At 38.6% G+C, this 22,102-nt stretch overlaps 1 protein-coding gene across 4 annotated transcripts in view; it reads right to left on the bottom strand.

The window, feature by feature from the left end:
• The window catches only part of THSD4 (thrombospondin type 1 domain containing 4), a 299,631-nt gene that overhangs the window by 32,444 nt on the left and 245,085 nt on the right, over window positions 1-22,102 (bottom strand). For all 4 annotated transcript variants that reach the window (XM_068695297.1, XM_068695298.1, XM_068695296.1 and 1 more), the window contains one exon: window positions 476-651. In XM_068695297.1, coding sequence (XP_068551398.1) covers window positions 476-651 — 176 coding nt within the window. The remainder of the gene's footprint in view (window positions 1-475; window positions 652-22,102) is intronic.

Here is a 22,102-nt window from a genome sequence, read left to right as displayed (position 1 = left end):
ACTTCAAATTACACGTTCTTTAGTTTTCTGGACCTACAGACCTACATTTCTTTTAAAGAAAACTGAGACGGTATCACTCTGTGAGAGGCCTCATCTGATTTAGGTATTTGATTCTGTTCACTGTAAAATTAAACTATTCCAAATTTGCTTGAGTGCCAAAGTAACCAGAAAAAAACTAGTCCCCCCAAAATACCCACATCTGTATGCTTTACTTTCATTTTACTGAACAATTAAAATTGGTTTTACTAAATCAGTAAAGTCAGAGAGAAAGGCATCACTGATACTTAGATTTCCTAGGGTCTGGAGCAAACTAGGTTTAACTGGACACAATAGCAAAATATCCAAAATACTGTTTCAAGATTAAAGGAACAATACAGTAACAAAGTATGGGCAATGAATGCAATTACAGTGTTGCATGTTAACAGCAAAAACAAATTTTCCATTAAGAAGATTAACCTAGCTACAGGAAACTTACATAGACATCAAGGACTTCATTTGTTGGACCATCAGCTAAAAATGACTCCCCTGCAGTACTGGAGATTTCATTTGGGCGTTTATAAGTGAACATTGTCCCACCACCTTCATATCTTCCAGGTCGATCAATCGCCCAGTTTCCATTGATGATGGACCGTCCTGATCGACTCCGCAATGCTGTAGAGGATAGGGACAGAAACACAAGGACTTTGATCAGAGGAAATCACCTTCGTGTACTGGTGTCATGTGGCTGCTAAAAACAGAGTTAAATTCATAGTTATGAAAAAAAATCAAGTTTAGAAAGCTTTTCCTGAATACTCATAGTTTTATGCTGCAAGAAAAGAAAGACAATTTAGAGATAGCTTGGTAATCTTTTTCAGCAGTTCCTCCGAGGATGCCATGTGACCAAGCCAGCAGCATACACCAAGCACATGCAAATGCCAAGGAAGTGGTTTTCCTCACCTGCCTTCCCACTGAACTGACTATTTTACGAATTAGATACAGTAAAACGCAGATACAGAAAACCATGACAATAGACAATGCAGAAGCACCAGACAGTCAGTTTATGGACACATGAATGTCCTGGTTTGCCAAATATTCCAATTAGTCTTCATGAAGCTGTTTGGCTACTCTCTCCATTTCCTTTTCAAAACACTTTCTTTGCCAGAGCACCTGCAGAGCCCTTAGCTGCAGCACGGTGTGGAATGACAAGCCATCTGAAAATGCCACGAGGATCTCTTGCGTAAGGAAAAGTGGCTTGTAAATCAGATACTAGGTGGGAAGCATAAAATCTGGATTCAATCACAGAATCATAGAATGGTTTGTCTTGGAAGGGACCTTTAAATATCATCTAGTCCACCCCCCAATTTCATTATTCTCTAGCACTCCTCTGTTGAAAGAAAACCTTTTGTATGAAGAGGAAAATTCCACAGTTACAAAGATGCAAACAAATATAAGCATACTGATTAAAAATCAATTATTAATACACAGCCTGCACCCCAAATAAGGGAAAGTAATTTTTAAAAAGGTTTGTAAATTCAAAGGGAATAATACTCCTCACACAATGCATCAAGGTGTTGAGGTAAACACTTCAGTAAAATTCAAGAAAGGCCTGGTAGATTTTTAAAAGATCTATACAAGTAAATAACTGCAAAGGAACACCCTGATATTTAAGGTTTGAACCTTATAATATCCTGTATATATTAAGTTAAGGCCTCTAACTTGAGCAAATTATTTTCTATTTACCAATTGCATATTCTGAACAGTATCTCATGAAATTTCACCAAATATCTGTTGGTCTCCACCAAATACATGGAACTCAACAAACTGCAGCTTAATCCACAGAACCATGCCTGTAACCCTACTAGAGGTACCTGCTGATATGCAGGCCTAAAGAAAATTTGGCACAGAAGGAATCAGAACAGAACATACCAGACAGGACAGTGTCCTCTCTTGTTCAGTTGCACAGCTCAAAGTCTTTTTCCCCCCTGGGAATATTTGGTGCTGACTAAATTTGCATCACCTTGATGAAATTGTCTACAGAAGCAGACTGTATAGTGTTTTTGAAAAAATTTGTAAATAGTGCTTAGGTACAATTGCATATCTGTGCCTCTTGTAAGTCCTTCCTGCTATTTGATTATGAAAAAGCAATGGTTGGAAATGGAAGACTTTTATCAGTCTTCAAGCATCAGTCAGTTGCAATCTTAAGTCATGCTTGTTATTTAAGTCAGATTGCTTTAGTTTGTTTTATATGCAGAAAATGAGATATAATCTAACTACTAATTGCAATTACATGGGCGCTATCAATCCTCCCTGCACTAAACTGACATAGCCATGCCTCTAGAGATGCTAACAACCCAGCAACCTAGTTTTCAAAGTGGGGTAACAAATTATATGAGAACATGTGTGCAATCTGCAAACTTTAAATATAAATAAATTTAATTGTTAGGAGTATCCCAGTTTGTACAAGAAAAAGTGTAAGATTAAATATTCTTTTTCTTAAAAGAGAAACATGGTAGTAACTGAACAGAATAGGTTTTGAAGTAGATAAATTAATTTAAGACTTTATATTACTGCGGTGCCTTCTCTCTATGCTGTAAAGAATGTATCTGGTTTCATGGTTCTGGGTAAAATGTACGATGTAGAAAGGTTAAAGATTAAAGCAGTTGGCTACAGCCACTTCTGAATCTGTAAGAAGCCCTTCATGCGGTCAGTCAAAATTGCCATCTTTACTTTCAAGAAATGAATGGGACTGTCCCTGGATCACTAGTCCCTATAAAGAGTCCTAATTGCTGAAGTTTCAGACTTTTATTTCGTCCTCTGCAAAATAAATCAGTGGATTTTAGCAGTTGCACAGAGTTGCACCCACACAAGCTCAGAAGGCATGTGTCATGGTGGAGAACTTTCTGCTTTTTTGGACTCTTTTTGGACTGTTTTGAAGGAAAGCAAAGTAGATCTGTATCATTCCCAAAATGGCACTAAAACAAGTGGCATAACCAAGAATTTGGTACTTGTGACTCACAATAAAAATACTGGTCATAATTTATGCAGTTCAAAAATTTAAATGGCATTAATGACTAAGGATCAGATTCTGTAAAAATGTATTCACATATTTTGATTTTATTTATTTTTTCTAATACTACATGTTTATTTTCCCAACAGCTAACACTTGCTTCCCAGGTCTCATTTTCTTAACATTAATGAATTACCTCTGTCCTGTGGATATTACTTGAATTACATTTTTTTTTCCCATCAGCCATGAAAATGGCATAATCATCATTCATATAGTGCTTGGAAGAAAAATTATGGTTCACCTATTATTGAGTAGAGGTTAAATATGAGATCCATCCACACTTCACACACTATTTATGCTTGCTACATTTTAATTCAAACACTTGCAAATAAATCTGTTATGCAAAATGTACTGGATACTAGTTATATATATATATATATAAATTTTAATATGGAACACTTGCATTAAAAGCTATATTTTATGATCTGCATATTATTTCTAACTGCTGCTAAAGAAATAAAACAAATGAGTTATCAAGAGATCAGAAATAAGAAAGAATGCTGGCTAAGATTAAATTGTTGTTAATAATGAAGCTGTAGAAAGATGGCTGTCTGGGAAACTGTAAGCCCACAAAACTTTCATTTCAAATCCATCATATGACAGGTCTGAAGGAGGCCTCCCCATATAAAGAGAAAATGTACCTCTTTTATGTTGTGATCACCCTGCAGCTACCACCTCAACTCTGCCCCCTGAAGAATTTTTATGGTGTTAATATTTTTAGCTGAAGCATGAAAGAGTATGAAAAGCTTTACCCTTGATTCCTCATGAGGAATTTTTCATTCCTTATACAGGCTGTAGCTGATTTCATCTGTTTTTTGTCCTGGACTCAGCTTCTTAACTGAAACTGTGTTGTTTGCAACGACCTTCAGTGCTGCTCTGCATTAGAGAGGTGGAGTGTTTCAAGCTACAAACTCTAAGCAACACTTCTGCTTGGGCTACTGTTCTATGGCAAAATCTCAGTAGGCTGTAAGTTAAGCCTTGCATTTCAAGTATCCGAAGAATACTGATTTCCTACAGTTCAGCTTCCTGCTCTCCTTGCAAAGATGGTCTGCAGCTCCTGTCTTCCTGATTATTGATTCTATGCAGCTTCCCCTGCAACTGGAAAAAACTTTGCAAGAGAAAAAATAAATCAAAGGTAGGTGATGTGCTAAGGTGCTAAGGAGTGCGGCTCTGTAAACAATGACCTCACATCCACTCTGAAGGTCAGTATTTCAGTATTTCTGGTTAGAAGTTGATGTTTGATGGTTTCTAACTGTAGCTTTTGTAATCCTGATTTAAACTACACCATTGAGATCAGAAAAAAAAAAAAAGGAAATAATTCAAATTTTCTAGTACTTCAAAGATAGTTCTATTACTGTAGTTCATTTTCCTGACATTTTTCAGTCTTGCCAACTTTCTCAATTCTAGCTCATGACATGCCGAGCCTTCTTGAAACTCTGGCTTCTGAATGCTGGTACCTACTTCATGCTCTTGGATACACTTAAAAACAAAACAAAAACAAACAAAAAAGGTTTGAACTAGAAAATTATATGAAGATGTGAAATGAGCGTATGTAAAAATGAAGTAAAAAGAGCCCATTATTGTTGTGAAAAATATCATCCAGACAGCACCAAAACTTTCTATAAAAGTTTTAACTTTTTAAGTTACAAAGCTTATACAGAAAAAAAGGCAGGGTTCCTTACCATTGACATACCCATTTGTTCTGGGATAAATCAGTTACTATCTATTACCTATTCCCAAAGGAATAACACAGCAAAAGTCCCATTTGTGCTTCAGAAAAATGGAAATATCCTGATTCATGTAACAATTTGATATATTTCATAAACTTACTGCTGAATGACTCCTCTTTCTCTAACTACTTCGTACTGGAAAAGCTGGAGAGAAAAATGCTATGTGTGGGTCTAGTACCTAGTTAACTGCAGTAGATTTTCACCCAAAATCACAGTGTACAGGCAAAATACCAATTAAAAAAAGAAAAAGAAAAAAAAAGAAGATAATTTAAAAGTAACTTCCCATCTCAAAAGAAACCTCTAAACTTGGCAGCAGTACTAATATTCAGAATAACATAGCATATTTATTTTCTGTCCTAAGGTCTTTATGTCTGGGAGAACAGTGTCCTAAATCCTACTTAATTGCTTTCCAAACCACATAGAGACTTCAGACAGACAGGACCAAAGTTATTTCCTGTATATTAAAACAATAATAAAGTGTCCCGACTCAAACGGAGAGAAGCAGAAAAACAATAAAGCAAAAACGTGGCTACCCACCAGCAAAGGGAGCAGCACTCCAGCATGACGAGGGATGTGCAAGCTCTGACGTGAGCACGCACGATGCCCCCGTGGAAGAGCAGTTCTCTTCTGGGAGCTGACTGCATGCTGGCACGTGAGGTCAGTGGGAAACAAAGTGAAGACTTGTGCTGCTGAAGTAAATTGCAAATGTCCCACTGGTAATTCACTCCAGGGGACCTTGACAAGCTGCAGACACACTCAAGATTCAAGTCAAGGAGCGATAAAACATGGTAAAAAGTAAGGTGATAAACTTCTGTAATAGAGGCAGCTAGAAGAGGTGAGTGGGTTGGATGTATGGCACTCTCCAGCCTCATTTGTTTTGCAGCTGCCAATTAAAACAACGTGTCTCAGGGAAAGTGTAGCAACTGTCTTATTTTTTACAACCCACCACAATGATTTTCACTTGACTTGCCACATTCAGAGCACATTTTTCATGTTTTACTTCAATAAGCATTTAAGTTTTCTCTTGCCATTTAAGTTGAATTAATGTTTTAGAATGTTTTGGCTACACTCGTTTTCTTTAGAAGCAAGCAAGGCCTTCCCAGCATCTTCAGAGAAATTGCCCAGAAACAGCTGCAGCAAATAATATGACCACTTCTGAATAAGCACTATGATGAAAGGAGCAAAAGAAACACATAGCTTCTACTATTTATTTTTCATGTAGGAAAACTGGTTATATGGAGCTTTCAGAGACAAATCTAAAATATTTACATACTGGATTTAAAAAACCAACCAACCAAACAAACAAAAAACACACACACAGGAGAAAAAAGAAAACAACAACAAAAAAAAACAACAGGGCAGAATGGTGCATCTTGTAAAAACTGTAAAGATGCTCTTCAGTGAAATTGCATGTGAAATAAAAAAGTTAGTTTCACGGTAAAAATTGAAAAACAGTACATAAATTGTTAGTGTGAAATGCAATTGTAAGAGAGACTGGGAAAAGTCCAACAGCTGGACTGCATCGAGCTGCCCACTAACTCTGACTAGCACAAGTTTACAGCCTGCTGACCAGGTGCCATGCTGCAAGACTTGCAATATAACTCACTAAAATAACTCACTGCTTCTTAACGTGCACAGACTGTAAAACCCCCTCTACAATAGTACTTGAAGACAACTTCAGATACAACTATTTTTTTTGTTCGTTTAATTTAAACTGCTCACTATCATAAAACGTAGTGTGCTTTCATGGCTATCAGACCTGCAGTACAGAATATACATTTTACATCATTAAATAAACTTACCATATTTACCACAACCTAGAAATAATCCATAAGTCACAGTATACACCAACTACATTACTTCCAATTCCTTCCAAGTTCCTTTACTTTTTGCTATTCATCTTGCTTGGCCACTTTTCTGCAATTCATCCGGAAGGATTACTAAAAATACCACTGCCAGTTCTACTTCAGTTTCTGGGCAATTTCCTTTCCTGGATTTCGTGCCATCACCTAGTGCTGAGATGTTCAGAATTCAATTACTTTCAAGGACATAAATACATAAAATGCTTTCAGAACACATTTGTGAAGATAGTTCTTGAAGGCCTTCTCCTCCTGTCTTCTTTATTTCATTTAACCGTGTTTTTAGTGCAAAATCATCTGACTAGTTTAAAATACTTATGCTTCTCTGGGAATATCCTACAGTTTGAAAACCTTTTTTCTTTTGTCTTTATGACTATGTTACAAGTGAATCCAACACTAATGAATTAATAAAGCTAAACTACGAGGGCATTTTGTGCTTTGTCAGTTGTATGCTGCGATCAATCTACATTTTGATTCTGCATTACGCACTGAGATGTTTCAGCAACTTCAACGGCGCATTAATGGGACACAAATTATTATTGTCAACTTTTCCAAGCATTTGTTGCCTGAAGTAGAAGCACATTCTCCCGATTTTTCATGTTAGATTTTCTGACAACCTTCTGAGCTCCCTTGCTCAGTGTTAGAAGTGGTCTAAAACCAGACAACTGGTGGCTCTTTCTATACTATCTACAGTTGTACTAGGTCTACTAGCTCAGCAAACAAAGACAGAGAATGAAATGGTTCACTCTTGCTTTCAGAGCCTTAACTTATCTAGTCTGATTCTGAGAAATGCTGACCGAATTTGAAATTTAATTGCATCAAAATAGGACTTCGAAAATATTGTTTCATGAATGTCTGTTGTTTTCCTGAAAGAGCAGTGGTCACAAGTACTTCCCAAATTTGACACAGATACGTAAGTAGTTTTGATACATCCCGTCTCAGCCTTTTGTTAAACTTGCTATTTTTGGGCAGGTATTTCCCAAGTTTCCTTTACAATGGCAAGACAATTTGGTTCACTTGTATAATTTTCTCTTTTTTTTCTCTCTATATATCAGTTTATCAAAGAACGACTAAAGCAGCAGCAACAATGAAGTGTCATATGAAAATACTGCTGTCAACATCAAGTCTTTCCTTCGTGACAGTTCTGAGTTTGTCCTCAGAGAGAGCAGTTTCATCTTGCTTTGAGTTCCTTAGGTGTCTGTTCTCACAGCTCATCTCAGGCAACATCTCCCATAAAAAAATCCTCATTTTTCAAACTGCCAAAAGAAAACGCTACTTAGTTGCATAAAGGTAGAGGTTCCCAGTTAATTAGTATAAACACAAATGCTCATTTTTTGCCATGGCAGCAGTGAGTCATTTTCCCTTTGGAGTATTCATTAAACTGCTTAATTTTCCCCTGCTGATGCAGCTCCCTCTTCATCCAGTTATGTCTATTCCTTCACATTTCTGATTCCAAAAGCCATGCTGATGCATCAGCAACGAAAATGCTGGGGCAACAAAGCAGAAAATTAACTATTGATGCAATAAATTATATGGGCTTTGAGAAACAGAACTGATTTATCATATAGCCATACGATCTATTTCAGGCCCAGTCACTACAGCAGAATTCAGTCTCAAGAGCTTTCAATAAAGTCTTCAAATAAATTTCAGAGCTAATCTGCATGTTACAGAAGGGTATTCATCTTTTGCTTCTATCCAAAGAGGCTGGAATGTCTCCCTATGTTTTTTTACGGCCTTTCCTGACACGTATTGGTAACAGTCAAATGAAACAAAAACACATTAGCAAGTCTACTCTTTCTCTTTTCTAAGTCTTTTTGATGAAATAAGAAGCAAAATGAAGCAAACATGCTGACTACACTATTCTCACACTTTAACCTCTGATACTCTGATATATGCAAGTTAATACAGAACATGCATACAGCGACATGGTGATTATATATACAAGGCCAGTGACTTGTACTCTATACTGAATGTAGAATTTACTGTGCTGCTATGTCACGATTGCTTTCACACATATCATACTTAATCCTCCTGGGGAAAACTATGCAGTACGGAAAATCCAAGGACTTTCTGAAAACAGATAAAAATAGTAGTGTTGACTGATCAGAGGATTTTTTAAAAAAAAAATCTTATACTCACCCAGCTACTAAGAAAGATGGTAAAAATACGTCTATATATGAGATGCAACTTCTGAAACAGGGTGTTCATCAAACAGATTAGATGATGCAAGTAGGAAGGGAAATTAAAGCAGAATTTCACCATTTGTGCAATTCTTCCATGGCAAGGTGAAGGCACTCCTCATTTCATCTTGGGTTTAATTTTCAATTTTTATTCTACTATTGCTTCTCCTTTTTAACATTGAATTAAGAAAAAGACTTTTCACATTTTTCAAATGGGTGTCCTTAATTTTTGAACAACTGATAACTTTTAATACTACTAGTCATATATAGTCACTATATTGCTAGTTGTAAGTATAGAATTAATAATGTTTACATAATAGCCATGCTTTCCACAGGAAGTGAGTTCCATGGATGCGAGATTATCCAATGTTGAGATATGACTCTAAATAACTTACCCTGAGGATACAATGAGTTTCTAAAAGCCTTTCTTATAGAGCATACCAGTATTTTACGTGGGAAGCAAATGAAAGAATAAGATGAAATGAGAGGAATGAGATTTATCTTCATACTAGTGTAATGCTTACTAGGTCTTTAGCACAAAACCCCACCCATTTAGTCCTCTTTAGCATGAAATGCTTTACTGAAGTCAGGAGAGCAGGCAGATATTTTTAAAGCTATGTTGTTAACTACATATGCAAATACTACTGTGTGTCAGGATCCCCAAAACCACTAGCACAATTAAAGACATGACAATATGATTCTCCATCAAGGGTGTTTTGATTTCCAGTTTGCATCGCAGTGAATGGAATATAATGAGTATAAATCATAAGACAAATGGCATCACTCCTGAACACTGTCATTATAATTTATGAGTAGTCTGTTTCAGCACTTCATGCTTGAGGGAATGTAGGAGACAGGTTATCAAAAGGCCAACACAGTATCTGGTGAAGGTAAGAGTCACACAGTTAAAAATAGAATCATAGAATCATTTAGGTTAGAAAGGATCCTTAAGATCATCAAGTACAACTGTCAGCCTAACGCTACCAAGTCACTAAACCATGGCCCAAGCACCACACCCACACATCTCTTAAGTACCTCCAAGGATGGGGACTCCACCACTTCCCTGGGCAGCCTGCTCAGTGCCTCACCACCGCCGTTTCCATGAAGAAAGGGCACTCCCCTCAGCCTCCTGTTCTCCAGACAAAGCAGCCCCAGTTCTTCTGCCCCTGCTCCTCAGAAGTCCCGCTTTACAGTCCTTCACAGCTTCACTGCTCTTCTCTGAACACATTCCAGCAACTCAGTATCTTTCATGTAGAGAGGGGCCCAAAACTGAACACAGTCAGAGGCAGATTTCCTATCATTCTGTCAATGAATTAAACTACAAGGCTTACACAATTAACCTACACAATGACAGTACATGATAAAGAATGTTTATATTTCCTTTTAGTTTTACCTAGCAATAATCCCTAATTATCAATCTCAAATACATTTTTGCTAAATTCTATTAAAATAATCCATAAAAAGATAGTCCTCTCTTGACTTACACAGTTATTTCTCTGGAGTAGAAAGGACGGGAGGAAATGACCAAATTCCCAATTCTACAAAAGTCAGTGTAAATATTATGCAGCTTTCGATGGCATATAATTTTACCATTTTTCAGGCCTGTTCTGAAAATACTGCAGAGGAAGGACAGACGGGCTCACACAACCGTAGACCGAATGAAACGGGGAGAAGATAAAGAACAGCACTGAAGAATAGAGGAATGGAGTAGGAATTATGCATGTTTTGTATCTATGAAGAAAATATACGAAATGCAGATGCAGTTGCAAATCTGAAATTCTGTTTTAGAAACACACTACCTTGAAGTAACTGTTGTCATTCAGAATAGCTTAAGAACTGATCAGCAGTGTCACACACATGTAACTTGTAGTTGTGTTTTTTCATATTGTTATTTACACATCTCTAATTTCTTTCTTTAAAGAAGGCAGGGCATAGCTAACACTGAAGTTTGTAAGTGGCCACCACAGAACTTCAGCTGCTATAAGGCTTCACAAGGATTACAGTATCTTTTCCCAATGAAAAAGCACGGTTTGAATTTTTAGCAGCATATTTTCTACCATACCTCAGTAACGTCAGGAAGTACTCCTTACCGGTAATAGCTGTAAACCGAGAATTAAGAAATAACAGCAATAAGAAATAACAAACAATGTTCAGGACTGGAAACTTGTAGTCTCCAGGACGGATACGTTTCCAGTGCAGCATGTGATACTGTAACCATGCAACTTCCACAGAACCTACAGATTATGGTATTTGGCTAACTTGCATAATTTCAGTTAGAATCTGGTTCTTATATTTCAGAAGTTGATGGAACTGGCTGTTATTGTCTCTGAAAGTGATAGCTGAGCCTTCTGGCACAGCTCAGCTGCACATTAGTTAGTCCAGCAGAGAAACTCAGCACACATTTGGCCCAAATCCTATGGGTGGATAAATGCAATTGCATTATCTTCTAATCTAGACACCACTTCAGTCAGAATGGCCAGATTAGTAAAAGGCACATGTGCAAATATCCCATTCTTTTCTCCAGCTGGCATAATGAGAAATGTTTTGTAAGTCCTTGCACTCCTGGCAATTGCCAAGAACTCGAATAGTTATGAGACAGCTAAGTGAAAACAGCAGATTGTGATATCTCTGGAGAAAAACCGCGCTGTATCTCATGATAATCAAAAGTTGAAACAGAATTATAACCGCTCCTTTTGTTTGCTAAATAGTTTTAATTCCTAGCAATGAAAGCTGGAACTGATGAATATTTCTAAGCTGTTTTGAATTTCAAGTGGAATTTTTCAAGAATTTTGGATGCATTGTGTGGTAAAGCTGAATACTGTAACTCAAAACACACAGTTATGCGAGCTGCAAAGCATTCTTGGGTGCCCTAGTTTAGAAGCATCTTCCTCTGGCTCAACATCTCTCAGTCCTTCTCCCCGGGGAGCTTCTACACCACCTACTGTCTGACTGCCAGCAAGCCTGACAAAGGTGCTGAGTCTCAAACGCAGTAATATTTGAACAAATGCAGACAACTGGATAGAGTGGAGATCCAAAGTAGTTTTGTCCTACTGCAAAGCAGGTAACGACGGGGTCCAAAAGCTCTCTGTAGCGCCAGGCCAGCCAGCCGGCCGCTCAGCGGACACGGAGATGAGAAGCAGGCCCAGCACGCAGGGCACAGAGACCCAAGTTACCACACCAAAGTGAGAGAGCAGAGGGTGGGAGAAGGCAGGCTTTGATTCATTCAGTGGCCATTACAGTACAGATACTGGATACAGCCCAAACCAGACAGACCTTGTTCTGCTGCCCATGGAACTGGTTCAGCCCTGTAGAAATGTTAAATTCTTCACTTGTTCTCCCTTCCAATACAAGCTGACAACAACGTAGTAAATCTTGGTCTTCAGCTTAAAACAACACTGATTTATTACAGACCCTCCCGAGTATTTGGCTCTTAGCAAAGAAAAATAATACATACATCAGTGGAAGGGTGTCTCCGTTTACCTGAGAACGCTTTGCCAGAAGATGAATTCCTGGCACAATAAGCTGGGTGGACGGAGGAAAGCTGGAAATACAGCAAGTCAATTCAGCATTGGTATCCACTTTCTCATACACTATTTTCTGGCCACGAGGCTCAGGGCAGTTCTACATATGTTACTGTTTATGTCATCTCATAGGCAGTCAACACATTTGAACATTAAAAAAGAATATGCTCTGGGACTAAACTGATTTGACATGTATTTCACAAAGCTATCAAACCAGGTGATACACACAACTGACACAGGGAGGGAAGCCCAGCAACCCATGGACATGGCAACAGTGGAAATCATCTCATTGTATTGATCAGTGTTATAGGTCCAAGAACAAGAAAGAATATGACTAAATTATTTCATGGAAAGCAGAGGTCTATGCCAAATACAAATCATTTCAGTGCATTGCTTCTCATTCTATCATTGTTACTTATTCCTAAACTACAGAGCTAAGGAAGCAATTTTTTTCTCTGGTCAAACTTTTAACCTCATAACATGGAAAATAGGAACTTGCAAGTTCTGAGTCCATCACTAAATAAGAAGAGATAATTAATTGCAGTATTTTGTCTGCAGCATACATAAAGCAATGGAGTCCAGATTCTGATTAGATAACAGAAGAAAATAATTTAAATACCATCAGTACAAACTATATAATTATTTTGCCATTAGAAACTACGCTGAAGTTTTTTAAAGCTTATGTGGGAAACATGATACAGAATACATGGCTAAATAACGGGAAAGCTGCTTTTTCCTTCCTTTACCAAGGAGCTGTTTATTTTCTTCCACCTACACTGTGCAGGTAGATCTCTTGCAAGGTGTTCTGCAGACAGTTATGCTGTTAGTATGCCTCAAGTGCAATCTTCTAGACCCTCCACTTCTAGTCCTGTAGCTCTCCTGGTCAATGCACAGAGCAGAGATTGCTACACACACGGACTAACGCAGACCCAGATTTTCCAGAGCAGCTAGGGGAATCTCAGTAGCAACAACGGGCTAAGCATGTGCTCCTGAGCCAGGAAACATGACCACAATGCATTTACCATGTTGAACACGAAGTATTCAACATTTCAGAAACCAAACTCTTATTTCTCCTTTTTAACTGCACCTTAGAAAAGAAAAATATTATTTTTCTATATGTCTTGGATTAATTTGGATTAAAGTTTGATAAACATAATCTTCTCCAATAACACTTTTTCAGAAATATAAAAAAGTATCACTGAATCATAGAGTACTCTGAGATGGAAGGGACCCACAAGGATCTTCAAGTCCAACTCCTGGCTCCAGATGGGACTACCACCTGTCTGAAAGTATTACCCTAATGCTTCTTGAGCTCCTACAGGCTCAGTGCCGTGACCACTGCCCTGGGGAGCCTGGGTCAGTGCCCGACCACCCTCTCGGTGAAGAACCTTCTCCTAACACCCAGCCTGACCCTCCCCTACATCCTTCCAAGCCTACTCTAATACTGTACAACTGAAAAGTCTGTGGTTTTTTTTCAGTGTCTTGTGCTGTGTTTATCATGATTTAGAGCCTTCATCTTATTTAAACTTAAAATTATATGACCTATCTTTTCTACGTTTCAGACAGCATTGTTCAGATTGCTTAGATTTTTAGGGATTTTTTTTAATGACTTTTTCACTTTATACATTTTTAAATGTACATCTAGCTTGATACTCAGCTGGGAACATCTTACCCACATTTGCTATAAATGTATCTTCTTAGGAATTATGCCTATGGGTCAAGAGCTTGTTAAACATCTTCCTCCCAAAAGTCACAATCTGGCATTCAGTTACAAACAAACAGACAAAGCAACTAACTACTGCAATGAGAGGTTAAACACCTCTAAAAAATACCTCACACTACAAAATGACAGCATAACTTTCTTACCAGAAGACCAAGTTTTTATGTTCTAAATGACCTATCTCAATCTCTATCTCAAGATAAGAACAAAGGTTTTATCGGGGTGAATATAGATAGGTTTTATCGGTGAATACAGAGAAATGAATCTTTTTAACCCAGACCTTTGTGGGCTAGACCATAATGACTACCATAAGTTAGACGTTACATTCATAGGACTGGTCCAGGTTTGCAGGGCTGGGTTAGTTATAGAACATTAAGGAATGAAGTTGAGATATGTTCATTCATTAAAGCTACTGAGTCATGCATATTTTTAAAAATGCGTAAGTTCAAATAAATTATATGAACCCAAGAAGTCTTTATCGGAGATGATTATTACTAATCCAAGGAAGGAGCGATCCAGAGATATCTATTTCATGACTTTTGATAAATATGTAAATCCAGATCAAAATTCTTCCTAGCAATTTAAAGAACACATTGGTAGAGTGAGTTTCTGTTTGATTGGGTTTTGGTGTTTCCCATTATTCTTCCTTTCAATTTGCATCTACTTTGCTTTCTCTGCTCCTTTTGTTTCTTCTTTTTCTCATTTTTAAATTCTATGACTAGCTGCCAAAAATTTAAACTAAAGCACAAACCCTGCCCACCCCATCCAAAGAAACTAAAACCAGCTGATCCAATAACAGTATTTTTTCCATTCAAGCCAACAAAATCATTGCATACATCTGCAGTGACAGGCTCTTCTGCTGAAAAAAAAAAAAAAGTTAAAGACATGGAATAATACTGCAAACCACTGCAATATAAATAGCGTACTGGCTGAGCAGCACACATAATGGCTTTCACTGGCATAACACACATTGCCAAAAAGCAGCAAATACTGTTTTCTGAACAGTGAAGTTCCCTGATGCTCACTGCTGCTGCCCAGCTAATCAGCTAGTGGAGTTTCTGTGAAAGGCAAAGTTCAATACTTATTTCAAAGACATCACCCAAGCACACCGTTTCTTCCCAATTCTAACTACATCATGTGAAGAGAAAGACTGAGGCTTTGAAATGCCTTTTTCAGTCATGGAGAAATGATGGACGCTCGGAGCCTCAGCAAACCTGAGCTCAGTGTTCATCACTCTGGGACACAGACTTCTATCATCACTCCGTTTGAGAACGGCAGGAAGCTTGCACTTTATCCAGCAACTGATGCTGTAAGCAGCAAAGGATCGTCAGTGCCCAGACCCACAATCAATAATGCAGGATGGGAATATGAAGACAGAAGAAACAGGGCAACGCACAACTGGATTAGACTTCTAGAGGATGAAGATCTTCTGTATGTATTGCCCAAATGCTGCAGTTTCTGTGTGTGTGTGTGTTTGTACATACATACAGGCATGGGAGCCGGTAATATATGCATGATAAAACCTGTTCAAAGACAAAATTACCGAGTTCTGAGTTACCTACAAAGATTCCTACCATCGCTCTGGTCACTACCAACCAGAAACCACAGAGGTAACAGTACATTACTGCAAGCACAGCTTTACATAACATACAGAACATACCAGAGCAATAATTTATCCAAGAGTTGTTCTCCCTTCTTCTCGGTTTGTTTCTGTCTGCACTAAATAGAAAGCTACCACAAATCCAATACAATCAAGGTAAGATTTCTCATGTAGATTGGCAGACTGAAATAGTATTCAGAGTCTTCAGTATGACATATTTACCTGTCTGCATTTAACCAAACTGTGTTTCAGTATTTCCAAGTTCACAGACTACCTTGTTGACAATTATTTTCCTTCTAAACTGATTTCCTTCCAAACGTCCTTCCATTCTTCCATTATTTAAGGGCTTTAACTTCTAGAGAAAATATCTGAGCATGAGTTGACAATGTATTATGCAAACTAGATATTAAAGATCTTTCTGGGTGATATTGACATGCACATATTCGAAGTTCAGTGAGTTTCAAAGGTGCATTTTTTCATTTATTATCCTATCAAAGATGCACACAGTAACTTCAGCAGTTAACAGAATTTGTTGATTAACTTCAGTGAAGACAGAAACAAGTCCCACCCTAAATGCCAAAACACGAATTGGCTCCCTTTACAATGACTTATTGTCAGATACGGTCTAGAATACTGGTCACTCGAGAGAAGAAGGAATGTTTGGTAATTCAGTGGGAAGATAAAATATTTTCCATTTTCATACTACAGTATGCCCACAAACACTGATGACTTGTTTTGTTTTGACTTTCTTTTCCATTCATTTAACGTGTCTTTCTCTTGACTCTGTCTCACACAAAATCTATTCCATGTGTTTGCAAGTATATCTTCATTATAGGTATTATTACTATTATTATTAGGTTTTAAAGCTCTTTATTCAGATCAGGTGTTACTACATATTGCTTTACTTCCTAAGCAAAGAGCCAGGCCTTTCAGCTCGTCTAAGGCAGCACAGTTGCAATGAAATGAATGGCACCATTGTAATTTACAAGCTGCTGAGGATCTGCCCCTGCTTGTTTGAACAGCAGCTTTTTTACATCCACAAGCACATACGCATAAAAGTCTGCTGAAAGTTCAAAAGCATTTTTAATTTTTGTGCACTTCTTTTCAAACACTTCTAAAGTTTTTTGGGCAGTAGAGAAAACACTTTTATCCAGCTAGGCTCCAAAGGTGTTTAACACAGTTCATTGCAGTAGGAGTGCTTAATGGGCATTTTCAGGCTGCTCCTTATCCTGCTCACAGGATCGTGAGGATCCAATTAATTAATGTCAGAAAAACACTTTGAAGATAAGAAGTACTTTCTGAGATGCTTTTCTCAAGGAACCAAGGAGCTTTTGTTTCAGCAGCCAAATTCTGGATGGAGGCATGAAATACAAACCCATACACCGGTGGATTTCAGTAGAAAGCACCACAGAGAGAAGGTAAAGGAGGGCAGCCTTGCACAGCAAATTTTAATCACTACTCTCACCTCCTCTTTGAAACTCCTTACCATGCTGAATGGATTGTAAGCACTGAACAACTACACTGACATTGATTATTAGAATTTCAAGACACTGCCTTTTAAAACTTTTGGAACATCTTAATAATCTATTAAAGCCTGGGAGCCTTCCAAAGAATGAGAAACTGGGGCAGCTCTGCTTCCACGCAGAGGCAGCATGCATACTAAGCCTTGCCCAAGAGGAAAGGTTTGGCCTCTTACTGCATTTCCTCAGAAGGAGATCAGTTCTAGGATTTTTCTCATACTGATTTGGACTCTGAAAAAGCTGTTATGATGACAGTCAAGAGGTTCAAAATAAACATGTAAACCAACTGAATCCTCCTAGTCATTTCTGCTGGGAATGCAAGCATGCAGCCTTTGGTAGCACCTTCACTGTCATCTTGGTAATAAAAGCAACATCTTGTGAAAGCCAGCACTTTGTAAAAGGTTGGTATAATTTCTCTCACACACAGCATGCAAGAACAGTACCCCTACTTCAGACACTTAAGTACATTAGACAATTAAAAACACCTTAAGTTGCCAGAGTTAGGATGTATGCAGGACAACAAACCCCCACTATTGTGCACAATGAGGTAGAGTAGAAGATTAATTCTTACAAGTGGTGTTACTGAGCTGTCTTCCCAGGAAAGAAGAGAAAGACCTGAGAACTGCCATCTGGATATTAAAAGCTGTTTTTCAGTAATTTTTATGGGGCGAGGGCCCTGGGACAGGCTGCTTTGTACTTGAGGAGGAAAGAAAAAAAAAAAGAAAACAAAAAAAAACCACCACACACACACGCAAATAAACAAAAAAAAAAGTAACATGTAGTTTTTAACCCTTGTTAAAATCTAAATCCAAAGAGAATTTTACTTTATGTATATAGCCTGCACCAACTTTAAGACCCGGGTATGCCAGAAGGAATGAGCATCGGATAATGACTCTTGTACGAGCAGATGCCACGTTCAGTGCTTACTGTTCAATCTTGTTAATTTATTCTACCTCCAAGACATGATGAAAACTCAGAGATACTAAATGAAAATTGCACAATTCAACCAAGTCAAAATAAGACAACAGCAGTTACATCTATGACTAATTACACCATGTTCACCAGGAAAATCTACATCCTCCAATACATGAAGTAAATATACTAAGGTAATAGTAAATAAATGATGAGGCCTCCTTACACAGTTACATGCTGTCTCCTCCGTAACAGTATTTATTTATCTTTACTTGCAGCACTCTCTGTTCCAGATTATTTTACGATCTAAGAGATGATTTAGTAACTCCTAATACTAAGGAGGTCTCTAAAATTCTTCAGAGCACTCACCAGCACCTGCAGATTAAGGCTAATGGAAATATACCTATCTGTAGTTCCGTGGCGTAGCTGAGTTCTGATATGCTGGATTGTGTGGATTTCATAGGAATCCTGATCACGTTACCACTGCTTTCTGCTTAAAAGAAGTGATAAAGACAACAGACTGCAAAAAACCATCCATTCACCTCCAGAGAAGGGTTAAGTTGCCATTACTTCATCTGTAGGAGAGATGGAATTGAAACAAAACTCAAATGCTTACATCCCATTCCACACTCCCTGTGTTTTGTCCTTCTGAGGCTTTAGAGAATCTCAAAGGTAGGTTACTGAACTGTTCCATCTTTTTTCAGATACTTCAAAAATATATGCAAGGAAGGAGGGATGCTAAAGACATAGTATGTATTCTGAACTGAAGAACAACAGAGAACAATGGACATTAAGATTCCTTATTTGCCTTGTTTCTCAGTTCAACTCTCAGCTCCAGCTAACAAAATCTAACTAAGGAACATGACTGGCAGGATACAGTATCAAACATCGTAAGGTGTCAGCCTCACCTGATTCTCAACAAATATTAAAAAAGTGTTCATTTTCCAAGGTGCATACAGAAAGTGATGCTCTTCTGAAGTGTCTGAATTGCTGAAATAACTGTCTGGTTTTATTTTACAATAGCATTGTGCTCTTCTTGTTAGTGTGCTTGTTTCAGAGTCTGTTAAGTAAAGATAAATAAAGGCAAATATCCTACTTTTGGCTGGGATGGAGTTAATTTTCTTCCCAGGGACTGGTGTGGTGCCGTGTTTTGGATTGAGGATGAGAACAATGCTGATAGCACGCTGGCATTTCAGTTGTTGCTGAGCAGCCTTGCACAGAGCCAAGGCCTTTCCTGCTCCTGGGGCTGCCCTGCCAGCGAGGGGCCTGGAGGTGCCCCAGCAGCCGGGAGGGGACAGACCCAGGACAGACCCAAAGGGATGGCCCACGGCACGCGATGTCCTGCTCTGCAACACAACGGGGGGAGCTGGCACTGCTCAGGGACAGGCTGGGCATCAGGCAGCAGGTGGTGGGCAACTGTACTGTACAGCACTGGCCCTGTATAGTCTTTTATTTGGTTCCCTTCCTTTTCCATCCTATTGAACTGTCTTTATCTCAAACCACAAGTTTTTACCATTCTCCCCCACCCCGATTCTCTCCCCCATCCCACCGTGTGTGGGGGGCTGTGTGGTGCTGAGCTGCCCACCGGGTTAAACCACAACAGCAAAGAGCAAAGACACAAGCTGCACCCACCTAACAGCTTGTGAAAATGCTGCTTTTCTTTGCTGTACAGTCAGCGGGCATACTTCTCGCTGGGTTATGGGAACACACCTCCCATGACACGTGAACTACCACATGCAGTTTGTTACAAAAAAGCACTCAGAAGGGCCACCATCAGTACAACGCAACTCAAGATTAATTCAACCACATTAATAGAATGTTTTATCTTTTTAAATAAAACTACCTACCATGTTCATGGTATGTATGTATATATAAATAAATATATATATATAATTGGAAGAAACTGGTATGTTCTTAGGATAATATGCTTTTTTTCTATGACACTTGAAAAGTCTTGTGAATTCTACTTATGTTAAAAATATGACAGAAAATTGCAGTGGTGAAAAACTTACAAATTCTTAACAAATATTTAAGACTGCATCATGCTTTTTTCTTTCTTTTTTCAATACGACAACCAAGTCTTATCTGCTTACAATGCAAATTGAAGCTCAAATCAATCCTCCCAGCTTGTCATTCCCCTGTATTAATTAGGTTTGGGGAAAGAATGAAATAGTATTTGGTAGAAACAACAAAAAAAATCAGAGCAAGTTATCATTCTGGATATATAAAAACCTCTCCTGGCTCTGCCAGACACTTAAGGAAAAATCAATCCCCCCAGCCTTCTGGAATACAAACCTAAAAGAGAATGATGAAGTGTTATGACAGAAATTCAACAGTAAACTTATAATTCCACTTATTGAAGGAATCTTTATTCTGCAGACTGAGTGAACATCTGCAGACACATTATGCCCTAAGACATTGTTGCCTTAGGTCCTTACAAGCAATTTAGAAGAAAAATGACAGAGCCTCTTTTTGCCAATAAAAATGTATCCCTTCCCCAAGATTTCCAGAGCTCTGCTATTACTTCTCATAAATGTTCTCATGTTTTGGGTAGACTACTTCTGCTCAGGGAAGCAGCTGTTTACCTGCTATGTTTATTAGCAGAAAGTGTGCGTGCATTTGCGTGTGTGTGCGTGGAGGGGGGGAAGCTGCCTGAATTACCCTTAGAAAAGAAGACAGATATCTAACTTAATAAACCAGAGATTCAAGTATGACTGTAATCCAAATATTGAGAAAAACAGTGCTCATTATGCCAAAGATAAACAACGCGATGTTTATGTGGAGATAACAAAAAAGATATTATGTACTGTTTATCTGAGAGTTTAATATGCAGAGTTCGGTCCTGAAGGCATGTTCATTTGAAAAGATTATTACTTTGCTTACTTTTTGCCACTGCCTTTTTTAATTGCTGTTTCCACAGAGCCCATCCCTGCTGACAGTGCAACCTCTTTGTCCATATCGAGTATTTGACTTAGCACTAAAATCTGATGATATTGCCCCAAAGAAAGTCCTGCTGCTGTTTCAGTCCTTTCTTTAAAAAGCAAAACCCAAGCCATTTGGGTCTAATAATAAGTTTCATGAAAAAAAAAACTCTTCTACCATGACATGATTATTTCTTGAATCTGTGCTCTGGCTGCTGCACCCCCCTGCTCCAGATTAAATTCACTTTTGTCATCTGAGGACTCCACAAGCTCAGCACAAGTGTGCTTCTCCATCACTGACAGCTTCTGGCGGGGCCCTACATGCACCAATATGCCTTAACCATGCCAACCAGCCTCTCCTGGGGCCTTCACCCCCACCCCCTGCCACCCTAAGGGGCCTGGGGCTCCATTTCAGTATAGGTGTCCCTCTAGATGGCCCTGATCTGATGCCATAGCACCCCTGGACCTTTCTCCTGACTGGGCCTCGGAGGTACGTTGCACCCTCGTGTCTTGCCCTGCCTCTGGCCCCATCTCGCTGTTGTGACCGGTGTGCGGGGACAGCCCCAGGCCTGACTCTTCACCTCAGTGTCTCCGGGACCCTGGGCAGGAACATCGGTATTGAGCCAGGGTTAAAGCATTGACTGTTGCAATGTGTTGCTTTCATGAGCTTTTTTTTGTGTGATTATTTTAAATGGAAATTTCCGTCTTTCTTTCAGTGTTGATTGCTGTTTTATGACCAGATGATATTCAAACTTTTCTATCTCAAGGCCCCTAAGCCACGCTCAGGTTAGTGCTGCCAGCTGGCCACCTTTGCTAAGGAGCTCACCGAAAAACATCTAATCTTGCAGCAGACATTCATCAGATCCAGAACGAAGGCACACTATTGACATTTTTGGAATTACAGCAGTTTAATTATAAAACATCTATAAAATAAAAGGAGCCTTGACTGTGGGTAACTACCTCTACCACAGGTACAGACACAAAAGGACGATTGGAGCTGTAAGGCCTTTAAGTGCCAACATTTTTCCGACACAAAGCACTTGAAGTAATACTCGGTAGAAAACAAAGACACTGAGCACGTTAAGAAATAAAG

This window comes from Anas acuta, chromosome 12, assembly GCF_963932015.1.
Source record: "Anas acuta chromosome 12, bAnaAcu1.1, whole genome shotgun sequence".
NCBI classification, from domain to species: domain Eukaryota; kingdom Metazoa; phylum Chordata; class Aves; order Anseriformes; family Anatidae; genus Anas; species Anas acuta.
Note: the sequence above shows the minus strand (reverse complement) of the source record. Positions and strands in the feature narration are given on the sequence as shown.